The 25,809-nt window shown below is 39.4% G+C and overlaps 2 protein-coding genes across 3 annotated transcripts; one reads left to right on the forward strand and one right to left on the reverse strand.

The window, feature by feature from the left end:
• The first annotated feature begins 263 nt into the window (after positions 1–263).
• LOC137610144 (rho-related GTP-binding protein RhoA-D) lies at positions 264–14,178 on the forward strand. The gene is made up of 5 exons (XM_068337619.1): positions 264–392; positions 8,309–8,464; positions 11,214–11,334; positions 12,257–12,387; positions 12,476–14,178. The coding sequence occupies exons 2-5, from the start codon at positions 8,309–8,311 to the stop codon at positions 12,647–12,649; spliced, it is 582 nt and encodes a 193-aa protein (XP_068193720.1). The 5' UTR covers positions 264–392; the 3' UTR covers positions 12,650–14,178.
• Positions 14,179–14,257: 79 nt separating this feature from the next.
• On the reverse strand, positions 14,258–25,665 carry LOC137610133 (putative helicase mov-10-B.2). 2 transcript variants are annotated; one of them, XM_068337614.1, is made up of 23 exons: positions 25,395–25,665; positions 25,199–25,301; positions 23,310–23,491; positions 22,612–22,705; positions 22,356–22,497; positions 22,022–22,271; positions 21,819–21,932; positions 21,542–21,719; positions 21,097–21,239; positions 20,800–20,976; positions 19,836–19,948; positions 19,535–19,731; positions 18,899–18,996; positions 17,685–17,782; positions 17,502–17,600; positions 17,321–17,423; positions 17,131–17,248; positions 15,829–16,020; positions 15,674–15,742; positions 15,461–15,586; positions 15,300–15,388; positions 15,102–15,214; positions 14,258–15,021 (listed from the first exon to the last, which is right to left on the reverse strand). In XM_068337614.1, the coding sequence occupies exons 1-23, from the start codon at positions 25,520–25,522 to the stop codon at positions 14,960–14,962; spliced, it is 2,988 nt and encodes a 995-aa protein (XP_068193715.1). In that variant the 5' UTR covers positions 25,523–25,665; the 3' UTR covers positions 14,258–14,959. The 2 variants fall into 2 exon arrangements, with proteins under 2 accessions (XP_068193715.1, XP_068193707.1); XM_068337606.1 differs by having other exon boundaries at positions 21,542–21,722.
• Between the last annotated feature and the right edge of the window lie 144 nt (positions 25,666–25,809).

The raw sequence follows: 25,809 nt of genomic DNA on the forward strand, positions 1-25,809 counted from the left end.
TTGAATGACTTACCTCGAACAGTTTTGGAATATGGAGTAAATTTATACATTAAGTGAGCAGCTAGAGTTTGGAAATGAAATAATATGAAATTCAATATTATGAGTTTCGGAGGTAATTGGCACAACACATACAAGGGTAAGCTTTCAATTAAAGATTAATCAAGAAAAAAACATTTTTATTGACACATTTGGTAATTGTTCAATAAATAATTCTCGATCCCACGGACTTAATATTTCCGAGGGACATGGAAGTATCCTCATGGGCGGGTCTTGAGAGTATCACTTTGGCCGCTTCCTTAGCTTTCTCCCTGATTACAGCTGCTTCAACGAATTGCCTGCCGCGGCGTAGAAACACGGAGGTGTTTGGCACTTGAAAGCACATTGTGGGCAAGGTAAGGAAAGGAATTTCATTTTCCCTTACTTTATATTCATTTAAGAGCGTCATAGCTCCGAGAAATGAAGCCGAGTTTGAAGTAATCGAAACGGACATCGCTCGCTGAAGACACGTTCATGAACCCAGATACCAGCAGCAGCTCGGCGAGTTGAAACCTGTTACTTGTGTCGAAGTTTTCTCGTGGAATGGGTTAGCTGTCTCTGCGTTTGACTGACAGGAACGACACAAATTAAAACCACGGACAACCTAAGTTGGATCCCTGTCGCCAAATTGTGTCGTAGTTGTTGATAGTATCAGCATTCCTGGCAGACATTCCAGCCCAGTCTCTCCCCATTAACCTACTTTATGACGTTATTTACTGACAAGGAGTCGTTATGAATTTATAACGTCATTCGATGTTAAAACTTTGACGCCTGTTTTTTTTTTTTTTTTTTTTTACGGTACAAAATTGTGTTGTCTGCACTGAGTAAATGTTGAAAACCTATTCCGGGGAAATGTCCCTCCGCGTCACCACACCCTTGTACTGGTTGGCTGCTGTAATGCAGAACCTCATCTAGTTCCTCACTGAAAACTACCGGTGTTAAGCGTGAACTACAACGATCCGTGCAAAATTATTTAACGCACAATCAGGACTAATGTCGCCTGTTTCTACACAAAAAGCGACGGGGATCCTTTTGAAACGTTTCCCTCTTTCTTCCCAAGCCTTTTCTTGTTTGTCATGTGTTTGTGTGGCTGTTGGGAAAAGAAAGTATGATGTCATTGTTGGTGAGCAGCTGAATCCTCTCAAAGCTGTTTGTAGGTACAGTCCAGGAATGAAAATCACACACAATTCCATTTCAAAACAAAAGAAGGAAGTGTGGAAATCCCCATCTACGTAGACTGCATTACTGTGAAACAATCATTCATTTATGATGTGATTATCCATTTTTGCTTTTTAATATCGAAAGATTTGAGGCTGATCTGGGATTTGTTTTACCTTCATTTTGTTGCTTTCTTCAACATTACAAAGAAAAATAAAATAATAGGGCAGTCAATATGAACATTCCTGAACATCAACCACTGATGTTTCACATAGTAGTTACAGATCTGGAACATAATGTTAGGAGGTTTCTGGGGATTGAGGTTCTCCTTTCTTGGGCACAATGCAGTTGTGAGTAATGGGATGTCATCATGGTGATATCACAATAGCGTGCGCCATACCCTTGGTGCACAACAATTGATGAAGGCTGTGACAGTATTTTGTTTTTGCGTGGCCTTGAATGGAAACTGCATTCCTGTTGTTCATGTTTTATGACAATGGTGTCAGTGAAGTGAAGTGATTCCTACTTGTGTCTGATGTTGTTATTCTTGCGGATCAGGTATGTAGTGGTGGTGTGATTTGAACATACAAATGCTGCAGATCCTTAAAAATGGCCAAGAATTCCTTCAAAAATGTAATTAGAGAAGCAATGAGAATCAATTTCACTGGTCAATAATGTTGCTCTGTTGTGTTTTCCAAGAATGTGGTGCTTAAGCAAGAAATCCCACAGTAATTATTTTCTCCTCGAAAAAAAACCGTGACAAAATTCTAAAAAATTTTGAAAATAAAATGAAGGAAAATATAAGTGATGTACGTATATTGATTTATGACTGCATAGAGGGGCCTTTGATGAGTGGTCAACTGAGTGTGACGCAACCGTTTCATATATCTTCTCTTCTTAGACCAACAGGTTTATTCTCTTCACAAAGTTCTAAAAAAGTGAATACCAGGAAATTGTAAAGAAAAAAAATCCCACTCTATCGGAGCAGAAATCAGCGACAGATCTGTGAAAAATTAAATGAGCAAATTATGTGTTGACAAATTACGTTTTACTTCTATCAATTGATTCAGCTAATCAACACCTCATTTCCGCTGTGAGCCAGAGGTCATTAAACTCCTTTCATGAAATTATTTCTTCTGCAGTGTTTTTACCGGTGCCGGCTGTCAGATGAGTACATAAAAGAGCAGTTGATATCATATTAATACTTTAAGCTTAACAGCGATATTTTGTAATCATGACCTTCATGATTTGAACAAATTAGCTCATTTAAAATAAGGTGCTCAATGTTTTGATAGTTCCAGCTGTTTTTCAGGTATGTCGTGTAAAATGTTTAATCAGCAAATACATTTGGGATTGAACTTTGAGCTTGACTCATGTATCTCAAAGTAACCTACATGTTAAGATTCAAAATGAAATATCAAGACATGGAGCTTCTTCTTGACAGAATTGGCAGTGTGATAATACATCCTCCATTTGTAATATGTCTGCTCTTTTTCTATGCTTCATATTCATCTTACTAGACACCTGTACAACTTAGTCTGAATGAAATGAATTATTAAAACTTTATTAAAATATCAGGGATTATGGACCTCCAGAGGCCATTACTCACCATTGATACTTCTCATTTTGTTCCTGGCTTACTAACAAACAAAGAATAGGTCAGACATCCAAAGCAGCTATTAACAAAGCTCTTATCAAAGTCATCAGGTAGTGACTAATAAACATGTCATGGAAAATATCTGTTGTGATGATCATGTTTCCCAATTTGGAGGTACAAATGAGGAACATTTACATGGCTACCACTGAAAATTGTTTCTTTGCAGTTATTTTTGGCTTAAACACTCAAGTGAAGAAAAGTACAGCTGAAAAGATTAGATAAAAACTCAGTTGAACACCATTCCTAAGCCCCACTTGACACCATGTAGATGTAACGCATTGATGAAAGAAACTTTTGTGGTGATGGGAGGTGGCGATTTCATCCAGGCTGCTGCTTTGGTTTTCATCTATGCAAGTCAGAAAAGAGGAACACAGCACCCTGATGATGAAGAGTGTTAGCTCCCTGATGGTGACATCACTCAACAGTGCAGAGAGAGAGAGTGAAGGTATGAGGACAAAGTCAGACAAGGAGCCAGAATGAAACAGAGGGAGCTAATGAAAGATGGTCTGACTTCAAAACACTGTAAATTCACAGGAGCCTGCTGTAAGGAGTTGGAAAGCAGATCCACATTCTTCATTTCTAACTTAATTCCAATGTGCTCTGTTTCAAAGAAATAAAATTGATATCATTAAAAGAGAAACTAAAATTATCACCACAAAAATGGGACATCTAGAAGTCAGCAGCTGATAAGTGATAAATAGGAAAAACCAAAATTATTTCTGTCTTAACAAGTATAATTTCCACATTTCTTGATCCAGTGAACAATCTGCTTATAAAGAGATACCAGCAGAGAAGAGAAGAAGAACAAACACAAGCACTGTGTCATGCTTTTGGCATCAAACTGTTGCATCTGGGTAGAGCTGCACCGTGGAGATGAGTGCCAAACATAATGCTATTAAAATTTTCAGAGGACAACAACATGCAAACTGTGAGAACTAACTTAAAACATTTTATTAGAGCCGTTGGATATTAACTCATCCATCTTAACCCTTATCTGAATATAATAACAGCTTATTTTTAAAAAATAAGTAATTTTGTAATGCAAAAAATGTGAAATTGCAGGTTACTTTGTTGGTATACACGTTGAGGAAAGTCTGTCACAGCTCTTCTCTTTAAGGTCCTGTTGTCCCTTTGGATCTTGTGTTTCGTCTGAGGAAAATTGTGTTGTCACTGAGGTGAAAACATAATGACTCAGTGCGTTGCTTTCTACCTCAACCCATGACAGTAGTGGGTTTTCACCACCTGATTCGATGAGGTGGAAAGCCCCAGGCGGTGGCATGTTTCAAATTAACCAGCAATAGAGATTGAGGGATAGTTTCATTGAAACTGCATTTTAATATTTAAATTTGTTGAGATGACTGTGCCATAGAATCATAATCACGATTGTAAGCAAATTAAAAAAAATTGTGATTCCCTTTTTTCTTTTTCTTTTTTTTTAACAGAATCATGCAGCCCTAATTACTATAACTCCAGACATTTTACTTCCCTTACCGCTTTTAACGAACAGGCTTGGCTAATGTGTTACTACTGTGGGCTGAGTCAAAAACCTGCCAAGGAGAAATGGGGGAGAAAAAAAGCATCTGTGCTACATGTGCTAGAAATGAGAACTTTGTCCTTTGCTACCCCACAGGGACAAACATTATGCAAGACAGGATCATTTATCCTTAGGCACATGTGAACACGCAGCTTCATACGCGCGCGCGCGTGTGTGTGTGTGTGTGTGCGCGCGCACGTCCATTCCAGAGTACGGTATGTCTTTGCATTTATGCTATGCTTTACCATTCGGCTTTGCACACACTTCACATTCTGACTGTGAAGTTTTAAGTTCCTATTTTTCACCCTTAACTTTACACATCTGTATAACAATCATGTGACTGACTGTTCACTCTATTCTCATCTATTGAGCTTGAGCTGCTATAACTAGACCACGCACCTGCAACTTTATTTAAAATATTAAGTATTTAAATAAATTCCCACCTGACACTAACATGGGCCTTACCACTGCACAAAATCTTGTCAACATTTACTTACCAGTTTTTGAACATAACAAATTAAAGTGTCATAATACATAATAAACGATATGAAAGTCAGTCAATCATGGATGCATTTAATTTTCTTTTTAATATTCTTTATTTCTGCTGTGAGACTTAAATGGAGAACAGGAAATGATGTTTGGTCGTACTCCTCCTTCTGCTAATAAAGCTTAGTTGAAGTGACCTGAGGGGGTGAAACTCAAGGGAGATAGAATGACAGAACTTGTCAATGGGATCTTTTCTTGTAGCTCATTTTCTTTACTCTGTCACCTGTTTGTCTAACAAGAAAGTCGCCAAAGAAATTGAGTTAAGAAGGACAGAAGTACGCCCATAGATAGAAGTAATAAATTCATTACATCTGGCCTTTTTTTTTTTTTTTAAACTTTTTGAGATCCATGATTAATCACACCAAAGAGCATGAAAAGGCTGTGGATTATTAGGTGTAATGAATATTTTTTTTAGTTTGATCCACTACAGATGAATTTGTAATTACATGTCCATGATGAGACCTCGACGTTACCGTCTTCATTCTGCATTTTGGTTTGATTTTTATATTTTTGCTCAGTTTCAGTCTATTTTTTGGTTAGGTTGCCTTTCTAATTTCAACAACCAAACCTTTGTGTACATGTCAATTTGCTAATTTCTTGTTATTGATTTTTTTTTTCAGACTTGATCAAACAAATACTAAAGCATAACAGTCTAAAGTGTCTCTTGTTCCCTTGAATGATACCTGTACCAAGAATATATAAATGTAGTTTTATTTGATATAATCTAGTAATCTATTTGTGCCTAGTAATTCCTAAAAAGTGCTTCAAGGCACAGAATATTTCAATTAAATAATCTCCAGACTGGAGCTAACAAATTAATGTTGTAGATGCAAGTATGTAATCTCAGATTGTAGCACACGTTCTGTAGCAGAACTGTCTGTGGTTTGCTTTTATTCAGCCCTTTTTTATTAAAATATTAAATGGTGATTAATTCTCTTGCATTGTACTTGCAAATATTTTTAGCATCTATTATTAGTTAGCTAATGCTAGCTTGCAGTGGGGCAGATCTATTTGATATACTGAGCCTTGAACAAGCTAATTCTTATACAAAGTTGTTCTGATGTAAAGCCAGTGTGAACCTTACAGCTGGGTCAAAAACAGTAGTTTTTTCCTTTGGCGTTGCCTCGACGCAGTCCATTCCCACTTTACCACTGACCAACCTATCAGATCTCTTGTTTTATCAGTAGAATAAGATGATTTTTGTTTTTTTGTTTTTGTATCTGAAAGTATATCCATATACTGTATTTCTGTCAGTTTTTAAGTTATTTCACATCCCAATTTTAGAGGAAGCATCTTAGAAGGTTCTCAAATGAGTTTTATTTGAAAATAACAGTATTTGCTGACAGACCCTCCAGTGTTGTTGCTCTTCAGCAGTCTTACCTAGAAGCACAGTACTGTCAGACTGATCTCCAGTTATTGGAATCCTGCCGTTGCTGTTATTACTGCTGAAGGCACAGCTGGCTGTTAGGCTCTGGGGGGTGAATGTACTGTAAATGACACAGGTGAGTTAAGTGTTGGATAATGTTTTGACTGTATGAAATATAATTGGCACGTAACATTTAGTGTCTATCCAAGTTGCGTTTAAATACTGTTTGAAGTTCCAACACAGTTTACATTGAGTAACATCAAAGAAACAAGGAGGGGGTCCAACATTTTTTCACACCAAGGTACGTGGGTGTTATTTGAAACAGAATTTAAAATGGTGATATCTACTTATTTTGACAGATGGAGCTTAAATGAGTCTTAAGTGTCATGTTGGTGGTGTTGCAGTACGCAGCGTGCTGTGAGAGGACTTGTCAATAAATTGCATTATCATGTCACAACACGATTTGCAGAATTAGGCATGTTTCTGCTTTCTGGTGGTGTGCAGCAGGTACAATCGCGTGCTTTTGTGTGTCTTCCCTCTGGCAGTGACAGTATGACATATAGAAGAGTAGCAGCCAGGTGGCATTCTCCAAAGATGAAACACTGGCCTGATTGAAGTCATTCATTCATCTTATATGCACTTTTGTGGGTCACGGGAGTTGATGGAGCTTATCCCAGCTGACGCATGGGCAAAACACAGGGGACACTCCAAGCGTGACGCCAGTGCACTGCGATTGAATTCATGAGAGAGTAAAGCAAGCGGAATACTTGTTTATTTCGAAAGTCTTGCGTCTTCTTGGTTACTTGTTGACCTTCTCTGTGTGTGCTCTCACACAGCATCACCAGATTGGCATGGCAGTTGTTTGTTTTTTAACTTAACCAGTTGATTCAGAGCAACATCCATCTTTTGTTTTAATCAGATTTATTACAAACTGCTATGTTTAATGCTAGTGTTAGCTCTTATATTGGCTCTCAACTCCAGAGAAAACTACCTGGCTCTTTAGCGATTAAATGCTCTACTATATTTATCAGATAATTGTCTGCTGTTTAGGAGAGCAGGTGATGTAGACGGTTGCATGATCTCTTCATTTATAAGAAAAGATAGGATAATAAGAGATAAGATAAGAATATGTTATTTGTGCACTGAGAATGAAATGGAACAAAAAATGCTACAAGGGTGGAAACATTTGTTTTTTTATGTTCTCACTAAAGAAGGAATATTGGCTTACTAGCTGTTCAGAGGTAATTTCTGCTCAAAAATCCTCCCTCCAGCAACTTTTCCTTGATTCAGAGGATTCTAATCTGTCAGAGCAATAAGTCCTAGAAGAAAAAGTCCATGATGTTCTATAAAGCACAAAGTTCTGGTTAACAGATTGTTCTGAGTGGCTGAAATAGATATTAAATACTAAGTTGGATTATAGATTTTTGTGAGTTCATTGTGATAAGTAATGTATTAGTTATTTTTTGTGTTTTTATTTTTATTTTTAATTGTTGTGGGCAGGGTGTAGTACATTGTCTCACCTGCTCCTTTTCCCCATTAATGTCAGATCGTCAGAGATGGCTGTGATTCAAATGTTGTGTACCGTTTTATACACATGCCTTCCAGCAGTGCATACTAAGAGACTTTGTACAGGTGTTGACAAAAACTAAAAAGTTCAGATCACATAGCTGCAGAGACATAGCAGAACATTTACGGCTGCAGTGTGTAACTCTGAGACGGCAGTACTCCAAACACTGGCTCTCCTCCTGCTCCCGTCTCTCCCAGCGTGTTTCCAGAGGACTGCTAAAGCCTCAGCCTGACCCTGTTTTCCACTTCACACAGGAAAGGGAAGTGGGTGCGGCTCTCAAACAAATTTGGTCTTCTCTTCTTTTCTCCACTTATTCTTACTCTTACTGACTTCAGCTTTATTGTTTCACCTCCCTTCTTCGTCTAAAGGGACTTACCTCTCACCAGTTTACTTGTGCATCTCCATTCTTCATGTATGGATGACTACTGTGTACTCTGTTTGTAGATGGCTGCAATCAGGAAGAAGTTGGTGATAGTTGGAGATGGTGCTTGTGGAAAAACCTGTCTGCTGATCGTCTTCAGTAAGGACCAGTTCCCAGAGGTCTACGTCCCCACTGTGTTTGAGAACTACATCGCTGACATTGAAGTGGATTGTAAACAGGTAGACCTACTAAATAATACAAATGTAAATCCATTTGTTTTGCTGACATATTGATTAATGACATTGATTAATGTCGGTGATGAGTTGTAAGTAAGTATATTTTGAAGCAATGACATAACAAAATGTGGCTACCTAGTTTTACAAATTGAGTATATTGACCAGTTACATTGACACATTATATCATTCACATGCAAGAAGAAAACATAGCAAATGCTTCAATTCCCAAAATATCCTCTTCAGTACATTAGAGGTGTGTACACAAAGTTTCATGATTTATTTATTTTTTAAGTTTGTGAGTTACATCCTGTAAGCCGCTATCTGAGAGATCCTAAGTCCAACCTGCAACCATGGAAATGGAAAAATTATAAACCACGGCAAAAGGCATTTCCAGTCCTTGGTAGTTGTGTGTGAATTAGATCTAAACCAACCAATTAGATCTAAACCAACCACTAGAAAGAGTCGAAAGATGGAGATGTAATACAGTGCACCCTCATGCATTCGCGCATGAACACTTGTGACTCCACCTTATCGCGGATTTTTGGTAGGCAGTCATGTGATACCGTATGCGCATTCTATTGGCTGACGGAATCCGGAAGTGCGCAACGTTCCCTGAGTCTCGGACTTGCGTGAGACAGAAAAGTGCTTTTAGTAGTCAATAAGAGTGTGAGAAAAGGTAACACAGATAGAAGGTGGTTTAATATCAGTATGGGGAGGGTCATAAACGTTTAAATTACCGTAAATAATAAGATAAATTGTCGCCATATCGCGGAATTAGTTATTCGCATGTGGTTCCTGGAACGCATTAAACGCGAGTAACGAGGGTGCACTGTACTAGTAAAATCTTTTCAACAGAATAGGGGAACATTTCACTAATCATCTTTAGAAATGTTTTTGTTCTCGTACTTAACTGTTCTACTTTGGTAGGATTCAAATACAGGATCCAATCTTATGACCGTCATGAGAAACAGACCTCAGACCGGGGCAGATTCATGTCCAGGGAAGCTGCTGTATCATTAAAAATCAACCCCATTGGCCCAGAAGTTTTAGGTACATGTTAGTAAGAGCATCAAGGGGTAAATAACTTATTGTCTTCCCTTTTACTTGTAACAGGAAATAACACATGCAGCATTCCTGCTCGGTGGAACCCCATCATCACTCATACATAATGACTAATGCCCCATTTCCTGTAATGCATAAAACAAATTGGCTGTAGTCCAAGCCTTTGAACTATTTTAGCCAGACAAATTAAATGTGGTTTCAAAAATAGGCACATACTCTGAGTGTCACTGTTGAACTTGAAGCAGACCTAACCTGTTATTATCCCCCACCACAAAAGAAGAGTGGAGGGGGACATGGGGATGGGCTCCAGCTGCCGTGTTTCCATTTGGGAGCATGAAACTGTTTAATATTTCTGATCACAACAGTCACACATTGATGTGGTAAATTTTACTTATTAATTTTTTTCTTTTGTCCTTTTTATTTATGTGGTCAGAGTAAGATTTTAAGCTTGTTGGTAAGAGAGAAAGGGTTTTCAAAAATTGTTTCATTTAAAAAATAATGTTAAAAATGAAATAAAACCTTGTCCCAGTCTCCTACATTAAATTTTTGTTTCAGATGTGTAATTGATGATTACAATCCAACAGCTTCAAATATCTTCCTTCTGTCTTTTTCCGCTGAAATGCACTTGTGGCAGAGGGTCCTTTTTCTTTTTTCATTGAATGTGTACCACTGCCTAATCTGCACATCAAACTCCAATTTGTGTGACATAAAAGGTACAAATACATCATATGACCTATATTCATTTAAAGGACGTCATGACCTTGTAAGTCACTGTATGTACTCATAATTTAAGCCTTGTCAGGTTGTACCTTGAAGACATTAAACCCATCATTTGTTTTGTGAGCTGATTATGGAGGACTCCGGTTAGCCAGCTTTCTATTTTGGTATGATGTGCAGAACAGTGCTGACTGTACATGCACAGATCTGGTAGTGACAACAATAATGGAAAGAAAGCTTCAGAGGGGAAGGTAATGGTTGAATAAAGGAAAGAAGAGGGTCCTGGGAGACTCCTAGTGGTGGAAGAATTCAAAAGCAGCAGATAGGGCAGGGTTTTTCCATGTGCCTCTCAACTCACCATCGCATGTTGTGCTGAACTGTAATTCAGAAGACAATGTGGCCAGCCCTGGTCTGCCATAAAAATATTCAGCCAACAAGTAAGACTCAGCAAGACCTGCTTACTTTAGAGAGATGTCAGAAAAAGTGAACACTGTGTAGTTCCTCGGAGTAAAACTGCAAAGGCTTTTACACACTTCTCAGCTGCACAAAGCTCAGACCCCCAGCTGTGAAGCTGCAGTTATTCTAACACTAAATCAGTGGGGTCTTGGATATGGTCAGTAAAATCTACAGGCAGAGAGTACAGATACTTGATATTGACAACAGCATGTTTTATGTCAAATAAAGCTGTTGGACTACTGTGGATATAAAAGTTCTTCTGTTAATGCTTAAGTTTACATCAAACAGATCATTTTTGCTTTTAATTCCTCATATCTTACTGGGATTTGCTGAGTATTTGTTTTACTTTGATTTGGTTTATTGCAAAGTCTAACAACCTGAGGGGAGACTACAGCGGTCATATCAGCAATTGAAGGGTTTTTAGGTCTGGTATCAGTCAGTTTTATTTGTCTTCCTGCAGCTATTTTTGTTATTAATTGATTGTAATTGTATTTGGTTTTGTTCTTCTTTGTCTCAGGTGGAGTTAGCATTGTGGGACACAGCAGGTCAGGAGGACTACGACAGATTGAGGCCTCTCTCCTACCCCGACACAGACGTTATCCTCATGTGTTTCTCCATCGATAGCCCCGACAGTTTAGGTAAGTAGCTTATGAACTGCTTACCGGTGAATGAAAACAAACTTTTTAACAACACAGATATTCATTAAGCAACACAAGACGTGCTTAGGCCGGATCAAAATATTTATTAGTAATAAAAGATCAATGTTTTTGGCCTGTTTGTAGTTGTGTCTCAGGGAGACAATGAAACGTTCTTCAGTTTAGACAGAATTTAATTTGTTTCTAAAATGAGAAGAAGCTCACACGAACGCACGCACAAGATTTGGATTCAATCTAAAGAAATATAGAGGACTTGCAGTTAATTTACAACTGATCATCTTCATGGTTTATTTCTTTCAAGTAATGTATATTTTAATTAGAATTCCCTATTTCCTTCTTGTGTATTTAACAAATAGGATTAAATTATCAGTTAGCGGCAAATAACTCATTGGAAAGTTTTCACTTCAAGTACAGAAAAAACCTAATTCCATAATTAATATGAACTGTTTGATGGAGCTTTTAAGAGACTCTCATTGGTCGAAATGCAGACTATTGAGCGGCTGCTGTTGTATGGGGCTACGAGATTATTATGACTTTTCTTGGAAACACAAACAGAATTCATTGGATCTACTTTAGAATAAAGACTGAATGTTCCGAGCCCTCAAAACCCAAATCCAACCGAGGAAGAAAATGTCTCGTTTAGTCTGACTTGAGCCTTGGGGCTTTCTCCCAGTGATTTGATATGACTAGTGCCATAAATACTCTTATCACAGCCTTCTAAAAAGCACAGATATTGGCTCACAGCCTCGCCTATGTGTCAGGGTCAGTTTGTTTCTGTCCACTCATAAGGGAAACACTGTGGAATCTCTCAACGGCCCTTGTAGGGTGAAATGTTGGGAATTTACTGTGGCTAGGGCCACAGCTGATTTTTCTAATTCCTATTTTTTAAAAAAATATATTTTAGAGAACATTCCAGAGAAGTGGACTCCTGAAGTGAAACACTTTTGCCCCAACGTCCCAATCATTCTCGTGGGAAACAAGAAGGACCTCAGAAACGATGAACACACACGCAGGGAGCTAGCAAAGATGAAACAGGTGCATCTCAGTTTTTAATCTCCCTGTTTAATATCTACATACATCTGCAGGCGTCACGTTAAATATTGTCTGTACATTTCACCACCAGGAGCCGGTCAAACCTGACGAGGGCAGAGACATGGCCAATCGCATCAGTGCCTTTGGCTACCTGGAGTGCTCCGCCAAAACTAAGGATGGAGTGCGGGATGTTTTCGAGATGGCGACCCGAGCAGCGCTGCAGGTCCGCAAGCGCAAGAAGAAGGGCATTTGCAACCTACTGTGAAAGGATGTTTGTAATCAGCACCCCCCCCCCCTTTATACCTACAACTTCAATTGTTTCTGTGGACTATAATTCACAGACACAGATATGCTACACAAGAAAATGAAAGACTGACACACCTGTTTCAAAATGGCCTTTTCATAAAACCCTCTGCTTCTTCCTCACTCAGCTTTGTTTCTGTTAGTTTTTTTGTTTCCCCCTCTCATCCCATCTGCTTGATGGACCCACCCTCTTCCTCTATATGAATGTAGGTTTGTATTTATACTTTACAAATATATATAATGCATCTGCCTCTGTGTTCAGATTGTTTACAGAGAAGGGTCTTGTCGCTCATGCACCAGGACTCTCTTGCTTTCCCAGCAGCCAGTGCACCGCTTCTCTTTGGCCTTCGTGCATCATTCAGTCACGATCAGTGTGTTTGTAACACCACTGTTTATTTCAAACCCTTAAGAATTCACCAAATGCCAAGTCAGCAAAGCTGTTTCACCCATACTTCTCTTCTGGTATGGGGGACTAAATTTAGAGCTTGTTCACACTACATGAATCCACTGAAGCTGCAGATTGTTTTGCGTGACTTCACCTCTTTCTCTCTTTTCCATGGCGATAGCTTAAACTGGTACTGGAAGACAGTTGTTCATTGTCAAGGACACAATTTGCAGTCACACTCACACTGGCTCAGACAGAATTTTCCACTGCCAAGACAGCGCCCTCCCCAAATGAGACTCCTGTTTGTATTGTGTAATGTTGATTCGTATCTCTGCACTCTACAAGAATAACTGATTCACACTGTATGCAGGAGTACTGATAAATCAGATTAAAATGCATTCTCCTTATAGACATTTAAATAAACTGTCAACTTGATTGTCAGTGCCTAAGTCATTACCAATGTGCCCTCTCCTCACTTCTGCAAACCAGATCATTTGCTTGCTTGATGGGATTAAATAGAGGGTTTGACATTACAAGGATCATTCTTGGAGATGAGATTGGAAAACCAAGAGTAGATCATTCAATGGGGCTGCTTGATAAGGAAAAACGATAAAGAGCTTGAACTATTTTTGTCGATTTTAAAGGTATACTCTCACATCTGAACAAATTTGAAGAGTTGGTGTGAAAAGCCCAAGTCATCTTTGTCAGTTGCTGCAAACACAATTTCAACTTCAGTTATTTTCTTCTCTGTATTCTGGCCTTTGACAGAATTCTGTTTTTTTTTTTGTGTTAAAGTTGTAGCAAGAAAGTAACTCGTTAATCAGATCCTGTCAAGACAAAACCCTGAACACACTGTACCCGTGTGTATTTAATAGTACACACATTGATCTCGACACCATTAGCTACAGTTGTGATGATTTTACCAGTAACTTCACATTCAGAGATTGCAAGGTTGTGGGCTTGGGCTATTTCCTGGATAGTGCCTCTATATCTGTATCGTCAAACACTGTAGAGGAAAAAAGTTGTGATCACATTTTACAAACAGGAGTGTGACATGTTGAATGTCTGAATGAGACGCGTGTGTTAATAAAGTATTTTTGAAATACTATGATTGTAACTGGCGATTTCATATTCTTCATATAATGTACATCAAACAAATTTTGTTAAGTGATACAGTCCTGCAGGTGTTTTCATCTTTTTTTATTAAGTTAATTTACAGTCGTCTAACATGTAGTGTCTAGGAATCAGGTATACAAATCTATTATTACATAGACGTCCATACATCCTGCCCACTAAATAGATGAAACCAACAAATGTTCCATGAGCCAAACTATTTCCAGTTTTGGTTTGGATGAAGTTTGGAGATTTACTAACTAGATGGAGGTTTTTTTACCCCAAGAAAATAATGGTCATAAAATATTTCATGAACATAAAGATATCCGTCTTGTGTCATGGTGATGTAAGAAGAGACTGACCAAGAAGTGGATCCTGATTCGAAGCTGGTTTATTCAACCACTAAGTCAGAAAGCTACTTGTAAAACTGATCAAGTCAAGTTTCAAACTTGAGAATAGGTAAAATTAGCTTTAAAATAAGAATATAAAACCAAAGGATCCCCCCTCCAAATTGTTTGCTGTGTATAAAATAGATATTAAAGTGGTTTTAGTAGTCATCAGAGACTGATGCAAACTTCAGTCATTTCTGCTTCGATCTCTACGGTCAAATTCGTATGGATGACATTTAGGGAAATATTTAGGAGTAGCAGCTGTATATTATCAAAAGTGACAGTGGATAATTTCAGTATGAATATCAAAAACCTTGTTTGAAGAAATACAGAAAAAAAATCAAAAATGAAGCCCACTGGGTGGCAGTGAGGATGCTTCTTTCCCTCACAGGTCACTCCTCCACTCGGGGTCCAGGTATTGCTGAACGGCGCTCTCAGCTGTTTTCACTGAAAACAACACGACCATCTTTAACAAGAAGATTCAAAATCATTTTGAGGGATAATATTGACAAAAATTGGGATGTTACCTTGAATGTCAATGTCGATGCACAGAGATGCGAGTCTCATCACCACGTCGTCATCTTCCTCTGCTTGACTAAAGCCAGTGTAGCCTCCTTCCTCCTGACAGAACTGAATGAACCTGCAGGGAGGTTTGGAACAACAAAGTCAACAGGAACAAGTCTCAAAAAGTCACGATCAGCTGAGACCAGAAGTGTCTCACATACTTGGCCCAGGTAGGATCTGAGTTCAGCACTCTGGGGTTTCCTACGACAACCAGCAGGGCTTTAGCTCGAGTCATCGCCACATTGAATCTCTGGACAAGTACAGATTGTCAGAATAATGTTTTTGTGTGTCGATTTGCAGGGCGTGTGTTTGTGTTGTTCACCTTCTCATTCTTGACGAAGCCGAGGTTGAACTCTCTGTCGATCTCTGCATATTTAGGGCTGCTCCGGACTGTGGACACCAGGATCACTCTCCTCTCCTGACCTTGGAACTCCTCCACAGAACCAACCTGACACACACACACGCATATATTACAGTCAAACACTGAAGACTATCAATGTGTCATCTGTTAGACAATCTGCATATATTTAGATACCTTAAGGCCACTCATATTCTTTTTAAGCCCTTTCCCAACTTTGTTCAGAGCAATACGGATTTTCTGCACCTGTGTGACAAAAAAAGGCAGCGTCCGCGTGTCAGGGTTGTTTCCTGTGTACTGAACTGAACTACTTGAACTGAACTAACTCCCACCTGTTTCCTGTAGGGGGCGATGATGCCTATGTCCGACGGTGAGATTTTAGACAGGCCTCTCTTGCCTTGTGTTTGCAGCAGCTTCTGCACATAATCCATCAGCACCTCCACCTCTGCCACGTTGAAGAATGAAGGACTGCTGGCCTCACGTTCATCAACACCAGGAACGCCGTGGAAGATCACTGGGAAGTTCTGAGAGATGTTTCATGTGTCAGAATGTGAACGTTATTAAGGGATGTGCTATGTAAATTATCTTCTTATTTTGAAGCCTGTTTTGAATGTTGTGCTCCATTGTGCACTTCATCGGTCTGTGGGTCTCTTTAATAATCACTTTACACATATAAAATTGGATCTGAAAGACTGTCTATGCAAAAGTTGTGATCTACACAAACAAGTCCATTTATTGGCCAGAGACAAACCTCTCACGTGTTTGGGAGATTGGAATAATGACTGTACATCTGACACGTTTAAGTTGACTTCATAAAAAAAGTTCATGATAGTTCTATATCATCACAAATCGGTCAGAACTCTCAGACAAAATTCATAAATTATATAACATAATCCTCATTATGACATCAAGGTCATAATCCTCATGATAATGCAAATTAATTTTATTAAGTATTGTTTATATGGACTTTCTAAAAATGTCATTCTGTGGTTTTGTGTTGATTTTTCAGCATAAGGTCCTTTGCAATGATGCTTGAATACTGGTACACAGACCCTGATCAATGCAGGAACATTTTGTTGTGAATATGCACAATATTTTTGAACAGGTTGAATTTTATATTGTCCCTCCACACCGAGCCACGCAGGGACCGTTTTAAAGGGCTACAGGAGTGACATAATAGACAGAGGACACAGGAAGTGCTTTGGGCTCACCATTTCCAACTATTGTATGATTGTGCTGCCTTTATTTGTGGTGCTTTTGGAGCACACATCAGAATGCTAAGTGTGTCGTCCTTTGAGTCCTTAATGAATTAAGGATACAACAGCAGCCTCTGTTCTCACCAAATCACCCTTTGGCACTGGTGTATTGTGTAAATAAAGATTTGTGAAGAAATATTTTGATTGAAGCTCTGTATGCGTGATAAATGAACAGAACATATTCCTATTTCCTTCTCCTCCGTTATTCTTTACATACTACATCGTCAACATTTGCTGGGCAAGGATGCCCCTCCTTATTTTTTCAGTTTTCCAGAATAATAATCTAGAATCATGAACCACTGAGGAATATCCAGAATCTAAAGCTTCTGTTTGCACATGCAGTCTAAACATTGTGTGTATTGAAAGGAGAATCGCTACCTCCTTGGGGAGGTATTCCCAACTGCAGTAAGAGTTGCGCACGATTTCATCGGCGCAAACCTGCAGCTCTCCGTCATAGAAGAGGTCGTTGGGAATCTTCAGGATGGCAGGGTGGGACCTGAAAAAGACGAACATGAAAATTAAGCATACATTTTTACCGTTTAACCTATAACTCATTTTTCCCACACACCTGTAATTGCGCAGCAGCTTGGTGACAAAGCGGTTGTCGAACGCATCCTCGTTCTTCTGGTACAGAGAGAAGTCCTTCATCAGACGCTCCAGGAAGGAGACTCCTACAGACAACAGAATCTTTACAATCTAGAAATGCATAGAAAACTATAAGGTCTATATGTGAGTGTGGTTGCTCTTACCCATGCCATATTTGAGCGCAAAAGGTGATCTGAGAATGGGTCCGAGCTGCTTGGGGTCACCAGCAAGAACAAGCTGACCAGAACTTGGATGGAGCAGCCCTTTCGTTACATGGATATCAGAATTTAAGCAACACACAAAACAAGTTCAGCATAAGTGTAGAAAAAAAAAGTCGTTTCCTGCACCTGCCAATGGCACGACACACTCTGTCTCCACAGCGTGTCCTGCTTCGTCCACAAACACGTGGGTGAAGTGACCCTCAGGGATGTTTCCTGTGACCAGCCTGTCAGCATCAAAGTGGACACATGTTAAATTTCTACAAATGTTAATCAGTGGAGTTCTCAGGTTGCACGCTGGCAGAGAGTATGCAGCAGATAAAATAAGTATAGAACACATTTCCATTTTCCTCACTAAATATTTTTCTAAAGTCGCTGACGACATGAAATTTTCTCCAGAAAAAATAAATTCATACATGTAAAGAAACCAATATAAATCAGTTTAGAAATAGTGACATGTCGTAATGCCCAGTGGCATGGGGAAAAAAATGTGAACATGTTTCCTAGAATGTATTCAATATTTTACACAAAAGCCTTTATTGGTAATGACAGCGTCGAGAAGCTTCCTGTACGGACAAACTAGCTGCTATGCATCGCTAAGATTTGATTTTGGCCCATTCTTCTACACAAGTGGTCAAATCTTGAAGGTTTTCTGAACCTCTCCTGTAAATTCTGTCAATAAAATTTCCTCTGGATTCATCAGGTGATTGGCTGGGCTATCCTAGCAGACATATTTTCTTTTAGTGAAACAAAATGAGTTTCCACGGCTGTGAGTTATCTTGCTGGTAGATTTTAGCTCATTTTTATATCATAAATGTCTTGGTACATTTAGCTATTAATCATTCCTTCAGTTATATGAAGCCTGCATCCTGAACGTCCACATGTTCCTGCCTCTAAACATCCCTGTTAGCATGTAGTGAAGTGCAGCACCATTTGTCACACAACCATGATGTGTATTATGACATCTGAAGAGTTCATTTCAATTCAGAAAAGTATTTCACAGGCTTGTCTAAATGTTGTGGATTTAAACTTTAACAATCTGGATACTTTTTCTTCAGCAATGGATTTCAGCTCACGTCACTTTTTCCCTGTTTAATTACACATTTTTTTCCACATAACTTAATCTCTGAACATCTCTATTTTGTTTTTTTTATGGATTATTTAGGTTTCCAACATCTGGTCAAGATTTCACGTCTTTGGAAATGTATATACTGAGAAAGACGGTGAGGTGTTTGGTCCTTATTTTAAACCTGCTCTATTATACAGGATGTGAGTATAGTAGTATGCAACAGTGAAATGCAACATCTGTGTAGTGTCATGCAGTGATCAAGCATCAGTCGCACCTTCCAGCAGTTAACAATGTAGTGACAATGATCCTAAACTGCATCAGGTTCTCTTTAGCGGGATAAAGGTAACAATCCCCTACCAGGTTAGAGCATGCCTGCAAAGTACCAAAACACACATACACAAACACAACAAGCACAGAACAACAATGCAAAACACATTAAACAACAGTAGGAAAGCCAGAAAGTTGGGGTAGATTAAAAGTGTCATCAACTTGTTTTGATTTGTAAAGAAAAGTCGTAATGACATTCTGAATCAAACACACTGGTTTTAAGAGATGTTCATGGACGTAGTTGAAGAGCGGCTGTCTCATTTCCCTCCTATGCCTGAACTACATGTTACATAATGTGCTAAATTAAATAGTAGCAACTAGTGGCCTATGCTTTTTTTACAGTAACTGAATTTGGGTAGAAATGAATGAATATAAAGTTCGATAGAAATGTGATGAACCAACGTCCCTAACTAGTACACATGTCAATGCATTATACAGGAAAAAAGGCTAAAATTAGCAAGTTCACTTTTATCTCAAAGTCAATCAGAGCCCACTCCAGAGTCTTCTGACATGTGAAGGAACACTGAGCATACTGAATGATTACATGAATGAATGTCAGCTACTCTATCACAAAGTCACTCACTTTTAATTTGTCAGGAACATATTCTGGGTCCCGGCTGCTGGCGTACATACGGAAAACACCGTGTTTATCCACGTGATCCAAAATCTTAAGGCAGAGCAAATCAGCGGCGCTGTTGGAAGGAGCACAAGCCAGGATGTGGCAGGAGGCTGGACTCTTCTCTATCTGCTTGATGGCCTCCACTAGAGTCACGGTTTTACCTGAATGGAGAGCCATCAGAATCATTCTGGCTTTGAAAGAGACCAGCAGGAAAGCAGGTCAGATCTAAACTAGTCAAGTGGTGTAACGCTGGTAGTCGCTGTACCTGTTCCAGGTGGGCCAAACACCAGGTAAGGAGCAGGTTTGGATGAGCCGGCTACAATGTGTTGGACAGCCTGATACTGTTCTACATTTGTCTCCAGCTTTGAGTCAAACAACCTATCAAAATAAAGAGGAGGGATAAACAGATAAACCAGCAGTAGTTGTTATATTTCACGAACATCAAATCTTGTCAGGTAACACAAGTGTTGTTACAGTAACACGGTTTACCGTGTGCTGAGAATATTGATAAACCTCCTTTAAGGATGATAGGCATGAATCAAATAACCAGGAAGTAGAGCAACAATTAATTCATTAACTAAGTATAAAATGTTCAGATTTCTAACCATGGCTGCAAATCTTTAAACCGAGGCCGTTTGTTGATAGGACACACAACTAGAGGCCCATAAGTATTTTATAGTATCAGGACTGCCCTTAATCAATTCTGATCAATTCTGATCAAGGAAAACAAAACACAGTGGCAACAGCCAATAAGGATTAAACAGTGTTTTTCTTATGAGAGTTAGAAATGAAGAAACAATATTCAAGAGGGACTGTTTTGTTTGAATACATCTGTATGCTTCGGCCGCATCAAGAGACAATTTTGTCCTATGTATTGTCAAATGTTAAGAATTTTAATTATGTTGTCGTGTTGATTCTTTCTCAATTCAAATCGACATGCTGATCAAAAATCTAAACTCCCCAGACGTTCACATGTACAGTATTTTCCGCATTATAAGGCGCACCTAAAAGCCTTTAATTTTCTCATAAACCGACTGTGCGCCTTATAATCCAATGCGCCTTATATATGGAAAAAAGTTTTAGAATAGGCCATTTGTTGAAGGTGTGCCTTATAATCGAGTGCATCTTATAGTGTGGAAAATACTGCACTTTATTTTCTAAACTAATGGGAAAGGGAAGAACCTGTGCATGTAAACATAATGTCTAGTCGATGTATTGACATGCCCAACCTGAGTTGTGGGAGCGTAGTTTGCTGAGAGGGGACGGGGGGAGCAGCAGGGAACAACACCTGCTTTAAGTCGTGAACGACCGCCAGCTCCGCCGCTCTGTGCTGAATACGTAACGTCAGGCGGTTGACGGTGAATTCCACGTTGAATTTCATTTTGTCCAAAAACAGATTCAGCAATCTGCAAACAAATTCAGAGACGGACTGTGTGAATGTCAGATACTAACAAAGCTGTTAAATAGGAGCCAATAGAAATCAATAGTTTAATAATATGTCAGTTTGTGTGTTGTAAATATCTTACTGCGAGTCAAAGCCGAGTTTGAGTTTGTCAAGCTGCACGCTGTGGACGTAGCCACGGTACTTCGTCTTTTTTTCTCCAACAGGATAAGCTAGGAGTGCATCGCCTCGCAGCACAGACGGACGGTTCTCAGACACACCAGGTACCTGGTAGGTCAGTAAGTTTTTATCAATAATGAAAAATATCTTAAGATTATATTAAACATCTCTGGTGTATTTGTTTTCCAATCATTCTTTTTTTTTCTCCTCAAACAGCATCACATTCATCCATCGCTGTACAGAAAACACCTATTTGAAGATAAATTTGTATCGAGAGATTTGTATCAAAAGACATGTCAAGAGGCCCAGATGCTATTTGAGTACCTAAGAAAAAAAGGCCCAATGTGGACAAAAGAAAAATGAACAAGGGATTTTGTGATGTTGTGGTGAAAGAAGGAGCACACCCTGACCTCCAGAATGAGAAGCCTTTTGTTGACTTGGTCTCTGGTCATGATGGCTTCTTCTCTGTCATTGTTGGGGATGTTGTATTTCTTGATGTCCACCTCCATCTGTTGTTCCTCCAGATAGATCATCAGCTGAAACTTCTCAGAATAGCTCTCCCAGGTCAAAGAACTCTCCAGCAAAGTCCTTCTGGACATGGCCAACAAATGTTAAGATAGTCATTACACAAATGTTGTGTTGTTTCTCCCGATGGATGGCTGAACACAAAACCTGAACTTAAACTACCTTTTATCTGTGAAAGAAGCTGGCTGCTTTAGTGACTTGATGAAGTGAGTCATATATGCTGGCATTCGATACTGTTTGAGCTCAACCACGTTTTGCAGCTTCATCACTGACAGTCTGCAAAGAAGAGAAAGAATGGAAAGGGAAATAATCCTTTCTTTACATGTGATGCACAGATTGATGTGGTGTTTATTGAACGCTGATACCCTTCAGGTCGCTGTCCATCTATGATGGTGTATGTCTCTTCAGGGGTCCAGGCAGGGAGGGAGCGAGGTTGATAAGGTACCACAGGAGCCAGCTCCCGTCCTAGAGCTGTTATGAACTTAGCTTCAAGAAAGCGAACGATGTGGAAAGAAGTGGAGTCCTTAAGATCTGGTTTGAATTCAAAAGCCAGGGTAGCCGGATAGAAGCCAACCAAAGTGAAGCAGAACTTAACCTGGATGGAATAACTGCTACCTGAGACACAGGACATATAATAGTGTTCAAAGCGGGTTAAAGAGCTTATAATAATATTATAATATGACAACAAAGCTGCATTACCTGGTTGCAGCAATAGAGGATTTGTCTTGGTCACCTTGAACTCATCCATCAGAGTGAAGTACTTGAGCCAGTGCAGTGGAGTGTAGTAAGTGAAATACACAGGCTTCGTTCCAGTATTTTCTAATATCAGATTGACCACATACTGTTTCAAACAGAAACAGAAAACTCTTTAACTTCCCCTTTGTCACCTGATGAAACCAGAGATTCATCTGATTCAGTTGAGTCAGCATGCAACATGTCCACTCATCGCCATTACCTCACATGCATCCACACTCAGGCACAGTTTTCCATTTTCAAACTGATGGTCTGAGGAAATGCAGACACCGTTTTTATCGGCGATGAACCGATCCCTGGAATGCAAAGAAGAACAACAGCTATGACGTACTCTACTGGTGTTAACACTACACAGTTCAAGCGGCACAATTCGTTTTTCTTTTTTTCCACAGGAAGGATTGGATATGAATGATGAGATGTTCTCAGATCTGATTAAAGTGCTTCTGCTCAGGCAGCAGCTGGGCTCTCATGTTTCTTCTGCACCTTACAATGCAACCAACATTTTGTGCACCATTAAAAGGTTTATGCAAACCAACAGTGTGGATACTTCTAGCTGTGTCTCACGCCTCTGCATCCATCACTAGAGCATTTCCAGCAGTTTCAGTCTTAAAATTATGGGGTTAAACACACATATGTGTGTAACGGGAAATTACTACGTTTTCACTGTTATCCTAACTCTCCTACATTTCAGTCACCTGGTTCATTAATCAGTGCTAAACTGTTAATCCTTTTAAGTGCTTGATTCTCTGCTCCACTAATAACTTTGAACAAATCCTGTGGTTTTTTTAATGATATTCAGCTCTGCCATTACTGTTATGTCAAGAACTTTAAATGACCAGTAAAGATAAGAACCATGCTAATGGGGGAAAAATGCTTGTGGCTGCTTGAGAAGAATGTTACCTATCTGTCTTCAATCTGGTCATCAAAATATTGGCGAGCTTCCTTCGAGCTCGAACTCCCGTCACTGCGTCATCTCCAGAGGCAAAGGCCTGGACCGTTGTGGGACTGGCGGCTCGTGCTTGGACAGACTCCTGCTTACGGTCTTTGGTTGAATGCCACTGATCCTCATAAAAACACTTGACCTGTGCATTTGGATCAATTTCATTAATTTTGCATTTAGGGGAACATCAAATAAAAAGACCAGTCAACCAGTTGAATATCCTGTTTCTTGTTATTTTTCTGAGTGGACACACAGGACATATTGATGTCCTTGACTTCTAAATGTAGCATTGTAAATAAATATAACAGCACTCTTGATGTTAAGGCATTTAAGAGAAAAACATTTTACCACACTGGGAGTTTTTCCAAGTCATTGTGTCTTATGTGAAAAACCTTACTTCTAAAAGAGTTGACATGAGGAAATCTTGCAAATACAGTACAGTGTTAGTATTAAGACATAGCTGGGGAGGCATGAGAGTTTGCTAAGGGGACTGGAGGGATGGGGGGGGGTCATCCTCTGACCACATGTGTTTCACGAAAGACGGGTTTTATTTCTCAGTAAATGCATAATAAATGTGTCCCTGACAGTAGTAAACACCAGAACTTGAAACATAAAAAATGAAGGATTGAATCAAAACTTCACTCCAATGCAGATTAAATACCAGTCAAATGATTAATTAAAGATTAATCAAAACAACGCTGCTTTTTACAACTGATTAAGGTTCATGTACCAAAAGTGTAAAGGCTCATCGCCGCCTCATATAACCACTAATCCCCCTTCACCCATTGATTATCTACTTATAGTGATCAGATATGGATTGTATTTAATTTTTTAAAAATGTGGTAAAAAGCTCAGCAGCGCACTGGCATCGCACCCAGAGTGTCCCCCGCCTCACGCCCTATGCCAGCTGGGATAGGCTCCAGCTCCCCGTGACCCCACTACAGCGGATACAGCGGCGGTACATGAAAATGTATGTATGTATGTATGTGGTAAAAAGCTCAGCAGTGCATTGGCATCGCGCCCAGAGTGTCCCCAGCCTCGCGCCCAGAGTCTGACAGGAGAGGCTCCAGCAACCCTGCAACCCGCAACAGTGGACGAAGCAGGTAATGAAGACGAATGAATGAATGAATAAATGAATGAATGAATGAATGAAGTAAACTCCGAGGTTACATTTTTAAATCTGCACAGATTTGTCTCGAATGATCTAAAAATCACATGGATCCAACAACTTTTAGAAGATCAGTGATGGTAACAGCTGTGATCAAACCTGTTAACACCTGTAACACAAAAAAAAAAATTCTATGAGCTCTAACACACTTCAAAATATGACTATTTGAAAATAATTTAATTTGTATGACACGTTTTATTGTGACATAAATTATAATGTGTTCCACCAAGATCAACGTGTGTCTGAGACGTGCTGTGCTATTCACCATCAAACAGAATGAAATCTAATTCTAGGGGTAGCTTGAGCGCGTCCGGTAGTCACGTGACGCGAGTCAACCTATGATGTCGTTTTTAATGGGTTCCTGTATGTCAGGTCTGTGCTGCCTTCAGGGCAGTCCGGTGTTTCATGTCTCCACTGCACAGCGAGTGATTACAACCTGAAAAGTGATGCTAAAGTACGCATAAAGAAAGAAAACTAATAACAGTCACTATTATTATTATTAGATAAACTCCTGCTGTTTGGAGAAAAGTGGACATCAGTCGGAGAAGTCAGTGTGACCCGGATCTCGACAGCACAAGCTAAGGAAATGACTGCATGTGAGGTTAGTTATTATGTTCATTTTTAAAAAAAACAACAGGACTTAAACTGCCCGTATCTTCAGGTCTGCAGGTCAGATCATACCTTGAAGTTGAAGTGAATGTTTTTTTTTCGTATTGTTATTTTGTTAAACGTCTTTAGGGCATACAGGACCGAACCGAAGTTTGGATCTTTGATCTCTGCATTTCTAAAACACACAAAGCAGACATTAAGGCGGATTCTGAAAAATAAAGTCATCATGCGTCCATGCGGATAAAACATTTAATTAACGATGACTTACCTGCTCCTGAACTCAGTGTTGTAAATGTCTCTTAGTTCAAGTCTGCTTGTAACGGATGTTCGATCTGTCTCCTTCAAAAACTCAAAGAAATCGAGTCCGACCCGACAGCCAACAGTTAGCCTCACCATGTTCACAGACTGATGTCTTCCTCTTTACTAAAACAATAATAGAAATAATACAAGACAATTCCGCTCACGCACAGAAGCGTAAGGTTTGCTCGTCCTGTTAATTCCAGGAAGGGTAGCTCCCTTTTCAACAGCGGCACAGTCAACATGGGCGGAGTTTCTCGTGATCACCTTCATACAGCTGCGACACAGAAACGGTGGTCATGCAGACATAAACCGGACGCACCCACAACGTCTGTCAGTCCGGGGAAACGAAACTTAATCGAAGCAGAAACCTAAAGTCGGAATAA

The sequence above is a fragment of the Antennarius striatus genome, chromosome 2, assembly GCF_040054535.1.
Source record: "Antennarius striatus isolate MH-2024 chromosome 2, ASM4005453v1, whole genome shotgun sequence".
NCBI classification, from domain to species: Eukaryota; Metazoa; Chordata; class Actinopteri; order Lophiiformes; family Antennariidae; genus Antennarius; species Antennarius striatus.